At 42.4% G+C, this 20,263-nt stretch overlaps 1 protein-coding gene across 1 annotated transcript in view; it reads right to left on the bottom strand.

Annotated features, from left to right (window-relative positions):
- LOC136050297 (transmembrane protein 132B-like) overlaps positions 1–20,263 on the bottom strand; it is a 134,773-nt gene that overhangs the window by 22,753 nt on the left and 91,757 nt on the right. The window contains exon 4 of the mRNA XM_065739111.1: positions 9,655–9,798. Coding sequence (XP_065595183.1) covers positions 9,655–9,798 — 144 coding nt within the window. The remainder of the gene's footprint in view (positions 1–9,654; positions 9,799–20,263) is intronic.

Here is a 20,263-nt window from a genome sequence, read left to right on the forward strand (position 1 = left end):
AATCCTAGGTCATTCTCTTCCTCTCCTCTCCTGGCTTGCTACAGCTACCAAAAAAGAACAAGTTACAAATTAATGTGAAATACTGAATTCATTTTTCTACTTAATGCATAATTTTTCTTTTGTGCTATTGTTCTCCAAAGAGACTTTCTTCCCCGCTTGCATTAAACAGAGAGACAAAATTAAATAGTGACAAAGAACCCAGTGCTGTGGCTGTCACATTTCTGCCTAAACAGAACACAAATCCTGTGCAACTAATACTGTGTTCCTGGCATGCCCTACCTGAAGTAACCCGTGCTACTCTGTGGTTTTATAGTTATGCACACAGCACCAAAGGCTTTCTAAATTATTTTGCTCTTAATTACCTTTAAGGAGCTCATGTTCTCTTCAAAACTACGGCACTACTTCAAACTTTCAAGGAGGGAAAGGGCATGAGTTTGAAGGAAATAATTCCTGCCTGCCTATAATCTCACCTTGATAGCAGGGCATCCTCCTGCAGCAGGCGTCTCAGAAGTCATCTTGTAGCTACCAAAGCTATTAGATTCTGTATACAGCAATAACTCTATTAAAGTCTCATGTTTTATGCAGGTCAGAGATGTAGTCCTATCGATTTAACGTGAAGGAGCACTTTTTCTGTGTTAGTAAGATGTTTGCTTTTCCACACTTTGCAGCCTTCCTCGCTGCCCAACACGGACCATGTCTGCAGCAGGTCACTGGATTTTAGTGAACTCATGTTCAGTGCAGGGTGTTTGCCCCGACTGACTTGGCATGAAGGGCCGTTCTCGTGCAGGGTGCATGCTGCCTCACTCTGCAGCTCACACCTATGGCACTGAGAGCTACTGACCAAACACTCATAAGCCAAAAGCAGAACAAAACACCAACTCAGTGGACAACAGCTGGGCAGCACCAGTGAGCATCCCTCCTGCCCTCCAGAGAGCATGAGCACAGCAGCTGCAGCACAGGGGTTCATCAGTGCACTGATGTCCTCCCTGAGCAGGGTGGGACTGGAAGGGGTGAGCTGCTCTGCTACCATCCCTGCTCTTCAGGATGCGTTGTATTTATTTCCCTTAGTTTTCTTTTTCAGTCACATCCTATCTTTCTTTATTTAGAACCACCTTCATTTTCAGGCACCTCAGGCTTTTTCCTGCTGCAGCTCTTTCTGAACTCCCAGTGACAGAGAAACAATTATTTGTAACACAGGCAATGGCAGACACCTTTCCAGCTCTCTTCCAGTCTCACTAAATAGGATCCCTTCCTGTCCTGACCCCGCAGACACTCACACAATGCCAGCAGCCTTCTCTAAAGAGTCACGATCCTGTACAAAACCATCTGCGTCTCCTTCAAATGGGATGAAGCTGGAGGCATTTTCTTACCAGAATTAAGGAGATCAGAGTTGGCAATAATACATTTTTCCTCAGCAAAAATTAGTTACAGAAGATGAAAATATCAATAATAACATAAGGCAATTAAACAAGCCACATTGTCAAGTTTGCAAAGAACAGAAGGTCCCAGCAAATGGCTGTCTACTAGACTTTAGACAACCATACTCACCAACAGCACTGTAAAAAACAAACAAGCTGTAACCTAAATAGTTAGAGGCACATAGGATTGCAGAGCACAGTGGGAAGGATGCAGAGGTTGTGGGCGCTGGCTTTGTTGTACCCTGAGCACACAGGAGAAGCCTCCCAGCATCCCCACAGTAAGGCTGCTGGCTGCATCTTCCCAATCTCAGGGCTAATGCAGTCATTTAGGACCCAGCTGCACTTGTGTTGTTACCTCCCCAGGCTTTATTACCTAAGAAAACAAAGAGGCCAGTCCTCCCCATGAGTGGACAAACTCAGGAGCTGTCCGAGGGCAGGCTGCAAGGAGACACACAGCTCTGGGCACCTGCTGCTGCAAGGAAAACACAGCCTCTGTCCCTCCTCCCTCCCCACAATCCTTTATTTACTTCTGTGTTACTCTGCCCTTGCCTACGGCACTCTGGTCCTGATCACCGCTCTGTAATTTTGCAAATGCAGCCCTGGCATTGATAATGTACAAAATGTGCTTAAAAACACAACGATAAGCAATTTAGCCCAAGGAAGGACTGTCTCGTTTCACATTGATCATCTTTCGCGCTACACTCGCTACAGGTTGGGGAAATCCAGAAGGCTGCAGCTTCTGCAGCACAGGAGCTACTCAAGTCTCCAGTTTTCCAGTATCGGTGTACTGACATCTTTGATTTGTGGGGTGGCAGAAAAAGACGTGGAGAGAAAATCTCCCCTGGCAACGTGTACTCCTGAAAGGCCCTTTCAGAGCATTCCAGCAGTGAGAAACCCTCGAGCACGCTGCTTTCCCAGCTCCTCTGCCCTTCCTTCCCTGCCTCCCCACCCTCAGTGCTGGAATCACACGTCCCTTTGTGCTCCACATTACACCATTTCTGGAAAGAAACTATTTCACATTACCTTCACGCATTCAGCTGGGGGAGACCTCGCAATCAGGTTATTTTCTTCCACACAGCACTGTCGGGATTTTACATTTCTTCTCAGCCAAGTGTCATCAATTGGCCATACAGCATTCGTGTTTGGGGGGGTGGGGAATCATTGTATTCTGAAATGCTGATTGCATCAAATGGCAACTAGATTGGAGGACAGTAATCATGCTGGGCTCAGGCGATTAAAAACTCGCTTGGAAAATTGGTGCTTGCTGAGCCTCTATAGAAAGAAATGAATTAAGAAGGAAAACAATAAGGAAGGGTATGCATTAATTTTGCTCTGCAGCGGATAATGGTGAGTGTAAGAGATCTAAGGAAGGACTGTGTGTCTTAAGGATTTTCTCTTACTTTTCCAGGAGGAAACGTAAGAGTCACTGGGGAGGGATTGTAAATTAAATCCAGACAGTAATCGCAGAAGCAGGAATCGGAAAAGCGCAAATAAATACAGCACATAAATAGGAGATCACACTTCCTGCTAGGAACTTATCATCTCTGCCAGTGCAGCTCCAACAGAGCACTCCCTCTCGCTGGCAGTCCTGCTGGGCAATCTCCATTCTCTGTTCCCTGAGCAATGCCATTCCCTCCTCACCGCTAAGCTGCTCTGCGTATTTGTACAAGTGACTCAATAAAGGATTACCTCCCAGAACGTCTGTATTGTAGCAAGCCCTGTGCAGCTCTCATTCAGCTGTGAGATCTGTAGGATAGGCACAGTGTCCACACCACTTTTTATACAGAGGCGAGTTCATTATCAATACTCCACAAATAATAATGCATGCAACTCAAAGAAACGCTCAGATCTTCCTCAATGAAGGATCTGTGTATTTAACAGCCCATTCTTGGCACTTCAAGGAGTTCATGCATCTCTGCTCAGCAGTCGTCCATTGATTAATGTGCATCCCTTCTTCTGGCTCACGACAGAAAAGGCTGCACTCATGTTTAAGGGAGGACATAGCACAGGGCTGTGGGGCAGAAGTTCTCACTCACTGTAAATCGGACTATTTGCACAATAATTACAGCAGCAAAAATAGAACAGGAGTAATCATCATTATGCTGTGTGTTCTGTATACATAACACAGTTTACACAGGGATACGTATATTTATTTCCAGCATAGATCCATCTGCCTTTGCTGTCTTCGCATGGTTACTCACTCACTGGCCAGAACATGCCTGCACACTCTGGCTTCTCCCCATTTTGAAAAACGCAGAGGTAATGGATTTAGTTCCTATTTCCCATTAGACAATTGTAAACTTCAAATTTCTAATCACGACTTGACACTTTTGATTTTTTTAAAGAGATGCCTGTGCTGTGACCCCAGCACACAGAGGTAACTGCTCACCTCTCCAGCAATGGAAATAGATCTCTGACAGTTTTACTGCTCTTTAAATATTTCAGTCCGGTGACATCTATATAAATCAGACCTTAAGAATCCACAGCACAAAACAAAGGATTACATCTTGCCACTCAGCACTGCTCCCACAGAACCTGGTGGACACACAAGCACAGCACCTAGCAGAACTGGAAGAGGACGAAGCCACACCCCACCAAGCACTTCCATTCCCCACACTTCATGTCAATGGAAGAAGAAACGTGATCTGTAACTTCTTTCTGTTCTTTCATCCTTGCCTAACTCACCAATTCACTATTCAGCTACTGCCTCTTATGGCTGGATTTTCCCCATTCCTCTCATGACCACAGATACACCCCAGTTCCAATGCACAGAGGTGCCCATCCTAGCTACATCTGTTTCCCATCCTGCTGCTGTTTCAATGAAGGCAAAGTAGTTCTCATTCTGGTTTCCAGTTCTGTACAATGAGAATGTAAAAATGTTAATTAAAAATAGAGCAAGAACAAAACTGCCTTCTTCCACAGCTGAGAAAAGGAGCTGGTTGCTGTCAGTGGTAGGTGCTTTTCACGTCAAATGAATTAACTGCACTTCAAATTGATGGTGGTGTGTCATCATCCCCATCCTCAGCTGCTATTATGCAGCTCAAGGGAGTGCATCTCGGAACACACCACCGAAACACGGGTGTGGAGCAATTAAACCCCAAAACTGCATTCCAACACCCATCTGCAGCCCACAGAGCTGGGGGGATGGATGCAAAGGTCAGGCAGCCAAGTGCAGTGGCTGCTGCCTCAGTGCGAAGCTCTGCAAATTAAGCCTGTTAGGAGGGTTGGAAGATTCGGCATTGTGCACACATCTTGCTGCAACAAAAAATTGCTGCTTACCTAAAATGTGGGGCTCTGCTTTTCAGAAAGCATCATTTGCTGCCCAGTCCCACTACTCTCAACTATGACCTCTGTGAAGAGGGTGGAGATAAGGACTTTTTTCTCATCCCTTAGCTGACAGCTAATGGCTGTTGTCGCGTTGACACGAAGAAGATTTTGCCCTCTGGGACACCTCTGTCACCCCAGTGCCTTTCACACAGACTTTAGTTGAAAGCACGTTTTGGCCCCAGTTATGATGACAATGGAAATCTGAGTTAATTTGCCCAGCCAGAATGACAGTTCAAGAACGGTAAGTGCCCGAGAATCCACGAGGTTCATGCAGCCTCAATTAAAATATTCAAATGGCCCCACCACATCAAAGTTTATAAAGCAAGGTTAATTTCCTACAGAACTTGGAGAAAAAAGCCTCCGGATATTTGCCATTTTCTCTCAACAACAGTCTCTTATTGCCACATTTGCTTCTGTTGAGCCCGGGCTGAGCTGTTTACCCTGTGCATCACTTAGTAAAAAATATTCAGAGTTGATCCTGAGCAGTATCGCTGTTCAGGCTAATGATTGCTTCCCAGGACTGGGATCCATGCCCTTTGCATTCCTGCTCTCAGAGCAGCCAAATGCTACGCCATAGAATTGTTTTCTTCCTCTGAAGCAGCAGCTGGTCTCTTGGAAGACACCATAAGCATCTCTGCCGAAATCTGTGTAATTGCACATGTCGGCGTGGTCTGTTCTTAACGGATCCTCTCCCAGACAAAACACTGTTTTCTCAAGCTGGCTTTGAAGACTGTGTTTAAAAATAGCTTCAGGAAGACACACACATATATTTTGCTATAAACTGTGTACAATGCGTACTGTGTACAGAATATTAATCCTTCAATATGTGATCTCATACACTGCCTCAATGGCATCCTTATTGCTATACATGGAGTCATTCTGTGTGCAAATACGATTCTAAACCTAATGTTTTAGCTTGGCACAGTCTTGAAACACTATAGACTTCAACCTGTTGCTGTATAACAAGTGTTTTTTAAGACAAATCTGTTAATATTCAGTAGGTGGCTATGCTATTCCTTTCTGATCATGCTTGGTCCTGATAGGAAACTAATTAGCAGAATCTGGTGACCTAAATGTCAGAACCTCTGCTATTTCAACTCAAAGCAAAATCCTTAATTCAGAAGTTGACATACTGCTGAGAGATCTGCCATATTCTCCTGTCTCTCTCTTGTGACTTATAAAGATGAATTTTGTTTGGGGGCAAAGGGTGTATTTTCTAGCCAGAACAACTAGAAACCAGAAGCTCTAATTACAAGTTTAATGCATTTCAAGCAGCTCAGTGATATTCAGTTATTGCCCTAGCTCAGGTAAACCTGTCTACGAGTATAAAGACAAAGCCACAGCTTCCAGCAGGTTTCTTGCCGATAAATCCTTCTGAGATTCAAGTATTCTGGTTATCCCTATGGCACTACTGCTGCAGAACAGCAACCTCACGGAGTGCAGCTGGAGGAAAGCAGATAGGAAAAGCAAACTCCTAAGTCCAGGGCAGGATTCTTACCTCCTAAATCATCTTTCTGTTCAGCTGAGGGACACATTGGTGCCTTAAGCATCTTGGTTGGGCCAAGCATCAGAGGGAGTTATTATTTCAGAGGATTTGTGAAGGACTGCAGAGGCCATCACCTCCCAGATGTCAAAGATGAACCGAGATGAAGTTGACAGTGACTTCAGATGATTTCATGGAGTTGGTGATACTGATACTAATAAGCTGAGATTAAAAACACTGCTTGGGCAAAGAAATGGACTCACTAAATTAAACACTCGCACTTCAAAACCATTCTAGGTGCTCAGCTGCCTGCTGCAGCCCCAACCTGGCCCTGTGCTGGGGTGGGCAGAGTGGTTAAGCTTCTGGAGCTGTCAATCTTGAACCCCTCAGCAGCACTGAAGAAAAAAACAAATCACTTAAAAAATACGATCTAGTTCAAAATGAATTGTGCAATAAACCAACTGGCACCAAAAGTAAATCCATCATATAAACAAGGAGAGAGTGTTTTCACTGCTTAGTGAGTTCGGACTCCTAGAATGAGCTAATTTCTGAGTGAGTGACAACAAATAAAGCTCTCAGGTAATGCAGTGATAGGAACTCAAAAATAGGATAGATGGAGAAATAAGATTAGCTCTACTTTATGCACATTACGTTCTTGATCACATACTTTAATGGCGACGCAGCTGCAGAGCTTGCAAATTACAAGCACTGCTTTTGTGTTCAAAGCTTCTGCATAAACCACTGTGTGACTTATGCAGTCAGTTGCTTCTTTTTGTAAGTTGCCCTAAGAATGCTGCAGGTCTGTTCCCAAAATTCAGTATAATCTAAGTCAGAGAACTGCAGTACCTCTCCCCTACCCTTCTTCTTTTTCCCTCTTTTTTTCTTCTTATGGTCCCTTGTAGCTGTGACTAGAGATCACTGTGCTCAGCCACTGAGTGAGGTCCTCGGTCATTCATCTGCTTTTCTCTGAAAGAGGGAAGAACGTTCTGCAGATTCAATCTAGTTCAGCTATTACCTTCCCTGCCTTTCTGACACTTGTTTTACTGCATGTTAGATAATGCCTAGATGGCTGCTGCTAGCAAAATTAGGTCTTCTATTGTTTTAACATTAATTATGGAGAGTTCAAGATAAGGTTTGTGTTATAAAAGTAGGGGGTGGAAATGGTTTGAATTTGACTTTCATTATAATTAGGCAGAAAATTATGAAAAGGTGAAAAATAATTCACTGAAGTGCTTTTCTCTAGAAAGCTAACAAGAAAAGTGCATTCTTGCACAGATGGAGTTCATGGTATATTATTGAAGCACCACTGTTCTTAATGTATGTCTCTGCCTGGGCACATTGAGCCTGCTTCTATTGCACTTTACCTGTGGGCAGAAATGAGGAGGACGAGGCCCTCTGGCTCCCTTCTGTTCCATTGAGGGCCTCTTCTGTTACAGAAAAATTAGGCCATATTAGTCCATGGCGTAACTTCATGGAAGCCATGTGAATTACTGCAGACATTAATTTGAACCATCAGTCAATTTCTGTGTAACTTGCAAAGAACATGAAAATATTACTATCTAAGAATGAATTAATTGGGCAGCTGTCTCCCTTTCATTTGTACACTACTGAGATAAACATTTGGACTAAGAAGCTGTCCTCATTTGAATTTCCTCACTTGATGCTGCTTTGTGGCAGATGTTAGTCAGGAACATGTAACAGCAATGTTTTCAGAATTTTTCTTCACGTGAAATTACTGTGGCTCAGGCTTTTAAAGGGAGGAAAAAAAAGTGCACAGATCTTGCATGGAGTATTTATGAAGCTGTAAAGACCGACAATGCTGAAGCCCCTCAGGTTAGACTTCTCCATGCAATACCACCATCCCAACGTGCTCCCTCTATCACTGCCATTTCTCTCTAACGATGGTTCAAAGATCAACAAGGAGCATGCAAAATCCACTGTTATAGAGCAGCAAAACTTCAACAGTGCTTCTGCATCCTGATCAAGAAAAGTAGGTCCCTGCCACAGTACAACTGCTTTAATCTTTTTCTTCCAAGGTTTTCTTCCCCCATCTGTGAAGACTGAGGCCCCATGGTTCAGCTCACATATAGAAAAAGCACATCCCACTTTCCTTTATCTCCCAGCACCAGAACACCTGAGTAACTTGCTCAGAAATTTCAATCACTTTTCCCTTTTCAGCTTCACATCCCTGTTTAGTTCTGGTTTCCAGGAAAAACAAGACATGGGAGAAGACCTTCAAGTGAGTCCATGGCAGAAGACCACTGAAGTCAATGGGGCTTTTGGAGATAAGGTTTTTGTCCATTCAGAGTCGACAGTAGCTTGAAAAATTATATAAGGCAGGCTAAGGCTGGGAAAAGATTTTTTCTCAGCCTTGTTTGCAGATAAGGAAGTGAGATTCCAAGAGGAATGACTGACTTACCCGAAGTCACACAGGAAATCAGCAAAAGATATGGAAATAAATGCTGAGAAGCATTTCAGTGCCTTAATCATAAAGCCATTCTTTTCTTTCAAATGCCAAAAACATTAAACATTCCTTTCCAATGGTGGAATAAACATGAGAGTTTCACTGACTCAAGAATAATGTTTTCAGATAAAATTTTTACAGTGTAAGCCATTTCAAGGCAAAATGGTTGGTCAGTATTAGGACCTGTGCCCAACTCCAGGGACAAGGGAGAGCAATAGAAGTAAACAAGTCCATTGAGGAGAAAGTCACACTAAAATCTGTGAATGCACTGTCAAGTAATGGGTGTGTTTCATTGTATTTACCACTGATTATGTAGGCCGTGAAGAATGTGGACTGAATTACTCTCTTGCTGGGAAGCTATTAAACTGATAGGCAGAGGGGATATATGGCTTCAAGCAGGAGTGATTCACATCCCTTGTCTACAGATAAATCACTCATCACCTATCCGTTGGGCCACCTCTGAGTAGTATTTTTATCAGTGTGATACCAAGGTAGCTGCCCAGCTAAGCACATTTTGTATAAATACATAACAGCCTGGGCCAAAGTCTGTTTCTATTTAGCTTCAGTTCATTGTGTCTTAATTGAAAGTAATGGTGTTACAGCAGTGATCAAAGAATTGTCTCATTAATTGTCTATTAAATCATTAGCTATTAAACAGAAATAAAAGGTTAAGAATGCAACATTTTGTTCTAGCCAAAAGAATATGAATATCTCTCCAATTACAAAGAAGCAATAAAGGGAGGATTAACAGTGTAAAGATCAAAATTAGGTAAATACATCCAAAATGCCTGACAATGCTTCCTAGGGGGTTTAGCAGTACGACCTACATAGAAAGGTTTACCAAAGGGGCTTCTAAAAGGAGATACACAACTTTATGAAAAAATATAGGCACATCCAGCACGCAGCAAATTTTAACTCAGCTAATTCATCACTATGAATTCAATCTCACGTGGGCACCTTACCTTTATGACGTCTTCATCGGCTGATTTGCACTCAGTGGACTCTGAAACATCGACGACCGACCCATCCTCCTGCACTGCAACAACCTTGACTGGAACTGACACCGTTTTGCCCGTCAGGATGGCCGTGTTAAGGACTTCTGTGTCCTGTATGCACACACACAATTATGGAATGGGCATTAGAGAAGCAAAAAGGATAGAACACTGCAGAGATCAGACCGCAGAACAAAAACCTTCTCTGGGCCATGGGAGCAACGCTTCCTTACACACACTGCCATCAGTGGTGTCACAATTTTCTAGGCCAAAATTTGTGTCTGGACTACCGAGTTCTGGTTTGACAGACATACAGATTTACTCTTTCTGAGCCCATTTACAGGTTTGGCTATTGTGGAAATGAAATCCGTAAGGCAATGACGCGTGAAGACACATCTGCGGGTTGGCAGAACCTCAGCGCATTTCAAGCACCATCTCCAGGGGTGTCAGCGGCTCATCCCACCCTTATGTCCCAAATCATGCCTGGGATGTAGAAGACAATTGCCAAGCACTACAGTAACAGCATTTCTTCCTTACTGGTTCTGCTAACAGTTGAGCCAGTTGTCCCTTTTCTGGACATAAATATATGATTAGAAAAGCCACGCATGAGACGTGCTATTACCAACTAAGCAATGTCACATACAATTTTTCTAATCTTTCCCCATCAAAATCCCACCTGGAGATGCTTTACCACATTTATCTCTAATCCTGACGAATTCACAGGGCTGGCACTCTAATGACTGCATTAACACAGTCTTCCTCGGCATCTCAGCGTGGCTGCAGTTTGATTAATTGCACCAAGTGAGTTGCCCAAAGGTCCCTGCCTTGCGTAAGCAGAGCAGACAGGAGGGGAACAGCTCTGATGGAAGCCTGCAGAGGAACACATCTCTGCTTCAGCACTGCTCACTGCAGGCCCAAAGCTTCCCACCACCTCTGCTTCCACAGAGATTCAGCTCAGCCTTCTAGAAAAGCCTTCAAGAAGAAATACTGCTTTAAATCCATCTGCCGCTCATTTTTCAACTTCCACACAACTAATTGCTTGCCAGTTGGGAAAAAAGAAAAAAAAAAGAACAAGTTGCTTCCAACTAATCTAACTTTAAATTCCTTTCTTAGAATTGGTGGAAGAATAAACGGATTTTAGTGGAAAATTTGATGGCAGCTTGCATAGGGAGATATATTCACTATCATTTACTTCTGTCTGCTAGCTAGATTGATAGAAAATAATGGGCATTGACCACAAGCTAAGGACAGCTGGAGAAGTCCAATAAATACTTGCAACTAAGATGTATTATCAATCAATATTCAGAAACTTCTACAAAAAGCACCCTGAATTAAATGAGTAGAAGTACTAATAACGCTAGTGCCAGCTAACTAATATAGTCTACTAGAGCTTTATGGGCAGTCATGTTCCAGAAAAGCACTTAAATGTGTACTCCAGTCCATTTCTGTTCAAAACAGCACTAAAAGTATGTGGCTCAACTTGACACTTAGACTTCTCTGTGATTTAAGCACATGTGTAAGTGCTGTCCTGAATAGAGATGTTTTTCTGAATTACACCTCATGAAATAAATACAATCCTCCCTGTCCTGCTCTCTGCCAGGCACCAGCCAGATGTTTTACCCAGTAAATGACTGGGTTTTGTTTACGCTGAATGGGATCATTTATCACCAGCTGCCACCCATGACAGAGGGACACTGGCAAACAGAGATGTGAAAAAATAGAAGTGCGAAAGAACAAGTGGAAAAGCTTTACAAAGACTGAGGCTCAAACAAAACTAAGAAAATCCTGTGTGAGAACAATTAGCTGCAGCTCGGGTGGAAAGAGGTTGTGTAAACCAGACAAAGATAAACGGAGGTTGCTTCATGCTCAAGTACAGCAGAGAAGAGGTAGGCAGATGGCATCAAACCAATGGCAAACATATCGGCACCATCAATTTGATATAAACATATGCCAAATACGTGATAGGCACGGTGTTTTTCTGTCCTGGTTTATCAGCAGGCTTCTTCTAAGGCACTTCTCAACAACAGTCTTCTTCAGTGCATCAGGAGAAGCAGAATTTCTGCCAAGGTCACCAGCAACGCAGTGTGCCTAATTCTGCTTCTAAACCCCTTTCCCTTAGTGTGGCTCCATAACTCCTACATGTCAGGCAGGCAGCATTCACAGTCCAATCCAAAACCCTACTGAACAACAGATGAAAGATTTCTTCTGACTTTGGTGGACTTGAAATCAAGTTCTCATCAGGCCTGAGCTAGCTTCTTCGCTTCTGCACTGTTTGCTGTATCGCCCTACGTGTGACTACAGACAAACACAACTTCTAGTCTCCTATTAACTCCAAAGAGCTGCTGAGCTTCCAAACTGAAGTCACGCTTTGGTGTTCTGAAGGATAATCCAAAAAGATTTACATTCTTCTGTGAGCTCCCTATAAAGCTCAGTGTGAGAGGAAAGGGCTCAGAAGTGACACACTGCCACTCCTCCGTTCGTAGGTGCTCTGCAATATGCTCACCTCTCTCTTGACACGGCACTGTCCCAGACCTCCCCTCCATCCCAGTAAGTACAGATACCCACGGTGCTAATTAGCTGGTGCTGCTTCACAAAGCTGCACAGTACAGGTAAGCAATTCTACCATAGAAATCAATATTTCAGATGCCTGACTCCTGCATCGGGTGTTACACGAGTATAATAGGCTGTGTAAAGACCTTTTTAAGAGCTGACTATTTATAGACTGACAAAACGTCTTTCCTCTGAGGAAGAAATATGAAGGCAGAACTGAACTAATTGACTGCCTGTTAGATTTATAAGCAAACCTCTTTTTTATTTATTTTTTTTTTATTTGCATCTTTAGTAGACTCTGTTAGGTTTGTCTTCTGAAAGGTTTTCTGCAGAAAGAAGTGTCACTGCATCTAAGACACCTGTGCAGGTTACTGTCAACTTCACTGAGCTCTAGAGAGAGGGAATAATGCTGATTTATGTGGGCAGGTCCCACAGCATGGCACAGCATCCCCAGACATATGGAGCACCACCCAGGGACCAGCACCAACCTCTCACTGCCAACTCCCTGCAGCTCCCAGGAGAAAGATGGAGTCTTTTCCTACTTCCTCTGCCATGTGCTTAAGATGGGATCTTGACCAAGACCTGGAATTTAAGCACCCGTGGCAGAAATTACACATTGACATTGCTGCACTATCCTTGAATAACAATTATGTGTGTGTTTATCTCCATTCCTTCTCTGTACCTGAATGCATTAGTACTTCAGCAGAGCTCTTCTTAATTACAACTGTAACCTGCTAATAGCGTTTCTTTGTTGTCTGAAGGAATCTACTTCTTATCCAGCCTAGGCTAAATTAAAATTTAATACAACATCAGGTCGCAACAGAACTAGGAAGCAAATGACAGCTGTTTAATTAAAACCTAAAGCTGATTAGATGGCACTACTGAGAGAAATACTCAAGAGGAAGAGTAGAAAACTACTGCAACTCAAGGCCAGGATAATGGCTTTATTAAAATATGAATAAGCCCTGCTCACAGCTTTGGTAAATGTTTGACAACTCATTCCTTTGGACAAATGGGGGAGAAATGTGAATGGGAGAGGCAACAAGAGCCATGGCAAGCTGCAATTCCTACACCGCTGTTACTGGGGATGTGACCTGGAGCCAGGATGATCCCTGAGGAACTCCAAGCACTGAGGTTCCAATAATTAGTCTTTAAACAACTCCACATTGGCTTAAATCCTCACCAGGCCTGTGACTCTCACAGCTCATCCAACCACTGTGAAGAAGACAGTGATGCACCATACAAGGAACCATCTCAGGGGTCTTATTACCCACACCCCTGCTCAGAGTCACCAGCCCACCATTCCTGCCCCTCAGGAGCACCCTGCATCCCTCTCCTTTCCACAGAAACTCTGCACTGACCCAATTTACTGTGACAGACATCATCCTCGTGATTAATACACAAGCTGGATGTGCTTTTTCAGAGGTTAACAAAACATGCTACAGTACAGCAAACCCAATAAACACTCAATTGTAAATCAGGAGGTAAACCTAAAGCCAACCCTATTCCACTGACAAATGTTACAGCTAAATGCCTTTTGGCATTTAGTTGAAATGACTGTCTTCAGTGAGGAAAGCATAGACCTGAAACATTTGTCTGCAGAATTGCATTGCTTCATTATTATTTTTTCCCCAGAGTGTACCTCGTAAAAATTCATTTGTAACACTGGAAGGAATCTTTAGGAACCAGTTCTCCTGCCTGGAAATGGCATCTCTTTGAAAATGTAAATTATAGGGGAGCTTGTGACGTGTGGGCTGGACCAGGGGATTTTTTTTTTTATAGTTGATAAATTATTCAGCACCTTTTTCTTCAGATCAAAGAGCAAGGCAATATAAGCCCATTAAGCAAGCTTAATATATAAATTAGATGCTTTGCTGAAATTATTATAATCCAAAGCTATTCTGTACTTTTTCCCCCCTCATAGCTGACTACTGTTTTAGCTTTCCAATACATATTAATGAAGTCTGGTTGCCAGAAAGCTATTTCTGTGTACCACCATTTTATCAGGTAAGATTTACCATTTTGCAACCCAGTGGTGAGAACAAACAACTGAGATTGTGTTTATTAAACGCATAAACAATCTTTACAAAGAGCTCACACTGTTCTTTACCATTTTTCGTCCCTACTTTTATACACCCAGTCCACATCATTCAAGGAGCCATACCCACAGCAATGCTCGTGACTTTGGTGGTCGGTGGTGTGGGTGCACCAGCAATCCCACTTAATGAAGGACTGAACAATGCTAATTCCTTATCCTGCAAATATCATTTCACTTGTAGACTCATCTGTGGAATCAGTTGCTTGACAAGTTTTTAGGTGTCAGAGCCATACACAAGTCCTTCAATGGGCTGGTGGTTGGACTAGATTATCTTAGTGGACTTTCCAACCTTGATGACTATGATCCTACAGTTCTGCCCCACTATGCCACACCTGCTGCTCAAAGCTCATTCCCACTCCCTTCCAACTTCCTCTGTCTCCAGCTGTTTCCTCATTTCAGCTTTTATCAAGTATATTGCTATCAGGAGTCATCAGTTGTGGCAGATGGTAAATCACAAATGCTGCTGTCAGAGTTAAAGGTCATCCTTTACCTCCTTTGTTTACCTGCAAAATAGCTTTACTACATTTGAGATCCCCAAGGAAGAACAGGCAGGTGTACATATTCTGCAGGGGAAATTAATTAATGGAGATTGAACCATACAGAGCAGTTCTTAATCACTGATTCTTATGGAACAATGTAAGCAGCGACTATTAGCCTAATTGAATATTATTCTGGATGCCTATTACAGTGCAGGCTGAAAAAACAATTTGCTACAGCACAAAAAAGCATGATACAGATTCCAAAGCGGAATCTCATTCTTTAACTTGTCCTTTTGCCACAGGTACACTGAAGGAAGCTCTTATCCTAGCAGAGTGTACCTGGCAAACGTGATCAGACAGCGGAAACTCTGCCTTGGAGTTTGTCAGAACTAAAGTTGAGATTTATGCCATTTCCATGTGTGGTTTTTTTTTTTTTTTATGATGTAAATTCTGCTCATTTAGAGGTTTATGTAGGATGAATAAGCAAAAGCTGCTGCTGAAGGTGAAACCTGATTAGAAGCAGACACTGTCATATCTAGGACCTGAGGCAGTTTTATTTTATTTTTTTCATAACTCAGAACAGATCTGCCCCCATTAAGCAAAGGTTCAGAATGCAGCCTGGTGCACTTGGCAGAAGTAATTGCAACCTGTCAGGCAGTCTCCACTGGCTCAGCTAAGTACCACTGCCTTCTGCATCAGCAGCAGACCTTTCATGGGGCCGAGCTCCTGCTATTTTGCTTCAGCCCATTATGTCCCAGTAGACTTTATTCTCCAAACCTATGTTAAACATCATGACACCATCACTCCAAAGTACATGCCTAAAGCAGAAGAAATGGGAAATTCTTACAGCTGAAGAGCAGCTATCACACATCTGATTTTAGTTGTTTGCAGGGAGAATACAGACTCCAAGAGCTCCTGGCCTGCATTTCTGAGCTTTTTAGCATGCTATGAAATAAAGAACCTGAAGTCAGCCTACGATTATTATGGTAAACTCTGCTAATCACCCACACTGGAATTTGCACTATGTTTAACAATCTGCAACTCACCTGAGCATTCATCTGATAGAGCTGTGCCAGTTGTTCTCAATAGAGTGTCACAGATCACTTAATGTTGTTGGTTTTTCCCTGCTTTCATTCCAGAAAAACAAGACCATATTCTGTTGGTTAATAAATTCGTGGGCCACCTCCCTGTGAAATCAAATTATATCTCCCTAATCTCAAGAGGATTCCTAATGAGAAGAGCTGTCTGCTCATGTGCAGTGACATACACTTCAGTATGAACTAATAAAGAAATAATTATTTTCAAATGACCATGAAACAATCACCTGAGCATTCATCAAAGACTTTTCCTGCTGAAGAATCTAGGAAGGCCACATTTTGTCTGTATGAAGTGTAATGATTGGATTCACTTGAGTGTCAACAGTCATCAAAGGTACATTTTAATGGTCAACATGAGGTTTTGTTCCTCTATCTCTGTCCCACCAGTTTCAGAACGTTTAACATTCTTGGTAACCATTTCAAAGAATTTCTTTCCTACTCATCGTGATTCCTTTAGAAGCAGGCTGAAAGAAGGGTTTTTTTTGTTGTTGTTGTTGTTTTGGCTTTTTTTTAAAGGAAATTCTACGCTATGGGGGCAATGGAGGAGCTGGCAACTCGCCAGCTTGAAAAGGCTTCAGTTTCACAAGTGCAAAATTACAGACACCGAAACATAAGGTTGCTTATCATGTGAGTTTACTGCCGCAATCTGTGTGCTCATCATCTACCATGAGCGCTACCTGGGCAGAAATCCACGTCCTTCTGTAATAACAGCTGTTTAATACTATAGAAGAATGCACAATTTAATTACAGCACATCTCTGTGACTTCCTAACATCCTGCAGGAGCATCCACTCAAGGAAGGTGCATGGCTCTTTCTCCTTTGGCACACATTCGTCCATTCACTCGATAGCTATGGCATAACAATACCCCTTTATGAGCAAAACAAAATATGTGGGAAAGCAGTTGTGACACAGATTCACAGAATTGCTCAGGTTGGAAAAGACCTTCAAAATCATCAAGTCCAACCTCAACCTACCCTAATTCGAACAACCCACTGCCAAATCATGTCCCAAATCCAGACGGTTTGTAAACACATTCAGGAATGGTGATTCAACCACCCCCCTGGGAAGCCTGTTCCAGTGCAATGTCCTCAGAAATCTCCCAATAGTAGACAGTTGTCCAGCATTCATTGAAGGAGTTCAGGAGAACTGGGTTTGTATCTTCTCCCTGAGTACTGTTCAAGTACTGGTGTAAACCTGAGCTCATAATGTACCAAATACATTCAATGACAAACCATGCTCTCAGGACAGAGCTAAATGCATATACTCACTGACTGTGCTTGAGAAGCACACCAGGGAGTTTAAAATGGAATGAAGATCTGCTGGATACTCACAATCATTGTCCTGTAAAAGGAAGATATTGTTTTCCAAAGAACATGGATCTAACAGAAGAGACCCACACAATAGCTTGCCCAGGAATGTAGAGTCACCAGTGATCCCCCTGGTGCCCGCAGTGTGCCATTCCCTCCCTGGCAGCTGCTGCCTCAGCCACGTATCTCAGGGCAGCATTAAGTGACACTGAAGTTTTATCTCTCTCTATTGCCTGTTAAAGGGCTCAGATGTCTAGCTTAGCCTCGATGGCTAGAGGAGAGAACTCTATTCCTCCCTGTTTTCAATTACAAACAATCAGTATCTATCCATTACTGTTCTGTTATTTACTCCTAGGACAACATTCACAAATACTTACACCACTGCACGATTCCTAACTGCGACACGGACTTCTACAGATGTGCTTTTTATCTACTTCACTTCACAAAGCTGCCTACTGCTGTATTAGGTGCAGCAAAAAACACAAAGCAAGAGGACATGCCTGTAGCCAGCTCAGACAGCAGTCATTACCACAGGTGCAAGCTCAGAGCTTGCTGGTGTTTCACTCCCTGATAGTGAGAGCATCCCCCACAGTACACCCCATGTCCTTGAGCTCAAGGTTCTACCTTCCTTCCCCTGATTCTACATGTCTTGCATATTTGCTCTTCATTTTTATTTTTCTATTTGTTCACTTTGTACCCGTTCAGAAGTGCTGTCAGTCCCATCCTGCCTTTATGTCTGATTACTTCTTTTTCTGCTCCACTTTATAAAGAATGATCTCTGCTTTATTCAAGTCTAGAATGAAATCCCATTTTTTATCTTTCATGATTGAATTTCTCAGCACGGCGTCTGTATTTGCCACAGAACAGGACAATATCATCTGTGTTTCACAAGTTGAGACACTGCTTTCAGAACTACAGTGCTCTTCCAGAGTCCATCAGCTCCGGGGAGACACAGACCCTTGAACTGAAGAACATCCTAAGTAATGAAAAAAGTAAATAACTGAATAATAAAAAAGTAAATAACTGAAGAACATCATCTGAATAAAGACTGTATTCTGCTCCCAGCTAGACTGGTGCAAGAGAGCAATTACAGCAAAGATCATGAAACTACACAAACGTAAAAGTCCTGTGAAATCAGGATCAAACTATTTAATCTTTCATCTTTTCCCATATGGCCTTCATCTGTTCTAAAAATTACATACTGAATGTTTAATTCAACTTACTCCATATAGCATCATATCCTTCAACAAAGCTTCAAAAACAGCTCTCAGTTTTGCAAGGGACAAGATGGTTATCTCCATTTTACGGTTCAAAAATCAAGGCAGAGAGATATCACCAGACCAATGACACAACGAGAAACTGAACCCCGTTTCCCATGTCCTAGATCCATCTCTTTCCTGCAAGATTACAATCAAACCCACTGCTGGTTCTGCACAGTTTAAATACCAGTTCCCTCATTTTTCCTACCAAATGGTCTTTTTGCTGTAAATGCTGAGCACGCAACATCTCAAACAGTTAATTTATTGGTTGGTTAACTGAAATTCAGCTGTGCAGCAAAACAAATGCCAGTGATTGTAAAGAAATATAGATGGTCACAAATAAAGCACCCACTAACAGATGCAAGGAAAGAAAGACTGTCTCACTTGCTGCCTTTCTTAAGTGGAAAATGATAACAGCATACTAGCGTGTATTCCAGTGCTGTAGATAACCACATGCACTCAAGAGAAAATCACAGAATACCTCTTCATCTGAAACTACTGCAGAATGTTCCATTCAAAGAGGGCTTCTGATTCTGTCCCACAGGTGGTTTGAAATGGGGCAAGACAATGAGCAGACAAGGAAGGTGACATTAATGCTTCTCAGGAACAGAAAGTGACAGTATTATTGGTTTTTGATAGAAGCATTCTGTAAGCATACAAAGGTCTACACTTGCGATTCTATGCAAGCAAGCACGTATCAAAATCACAGCATGTTTCTTTGATAAAGAATGTTAACAACGGTTGCTTGCCCTTAGCTCTGTGCTCAAACTCAGTCCAAGCAGAGACTCCAAAGTAACTTCAAAACTTTTAGTTTTAGGACATCTGCAAAGTACACAAAGTAGTGGCTGATCTGTTTTCTGTCCCAACAAAAAGCAATGAAGGATGGGAGGAAGATGAAAAAAGACCTTCTATCTTTGCATCCAAAGAATTACCTTCATAATTGCCCTTTAAAAGGCATTAAGGCATTATTCAATTCAAACTTTACAATTATTTCTTTAAAACCTGCTACATTAGGAGCAATGTGAAAAATACCTACCTTCCAGAAAGACAAGCTAGGTACAGGAAGTGAGTAAAAAGAGAATTACCCACTTCATGTTAAAGAACTCATCTACAAGAACTATCTTGAAGGAGGAAAATGTCCCCCATTTGCTGCCATTTTACTTGACATGAAATGACTACACAGCCCAACTCACTGGCAAGGAGAAATTAGATCACCATCACCGAACTGTTCAAATAGAATGAATAGTTGCCATTTTTCATCCATTAAGGAAATTTATCTTCCTTAAAACCGGCTGTGTTAACTATTCATTCCTTCCTTTCTCTCTAAAAGTGGGCAAATTTCCAAATGATAGTACTCGTATTTCTTTTGCAGTATGACTTTCAAATTGTTTACTGTTGTAAGGTAGGAAGAAGGCTGGGTGTAATACCCTATTCTTTCTTGTACTGATGCTGATGGGGTCCTCTTGCTGTATAGTCATTGCTCCTGCTACAGGGACAGACAAATACAAAAGAATATGGTTTTTTGGTTTTTTTTGTTTGTTTGTTTTTTACTACAGAAGATGGAGCTTAAGAAAAGATACAGTTCTCTGGCATTTTGACACATCATTTTAGTGAAGGAATGACAAAGGAGGAGAGAGTGTTGCATCTCAAGGCCTTCGTAAATGCATCACAGAATTCCAGCTCAAAAGCGCTCTCACTTGAAAGCACCCCTATACAATTATGGCTTTGCAAGGAGCAAGGGCACCTCGCCTTCCATTTCTTGCCATGTTGGCTTTTTCTCTTCCCCTT

The sequence above is a fragment of the Cyrtonyx montezumae genome, unplaced genomic scaffold (genome assembly GCF_038088225.1).
Source record: "Cyrtonyx montezumae isolate F1298 unplaced genomic scaffold, pur_monq_1.0 scaffold_23, whole genome shotgun sequence".
Classification (NCBI taxonomy): Eukaryota; Metazoa; Chordata; class Aves; order Galliformes; family Odontophoridae; genus Cyrtonyx; species Cyrtonyx montezumae.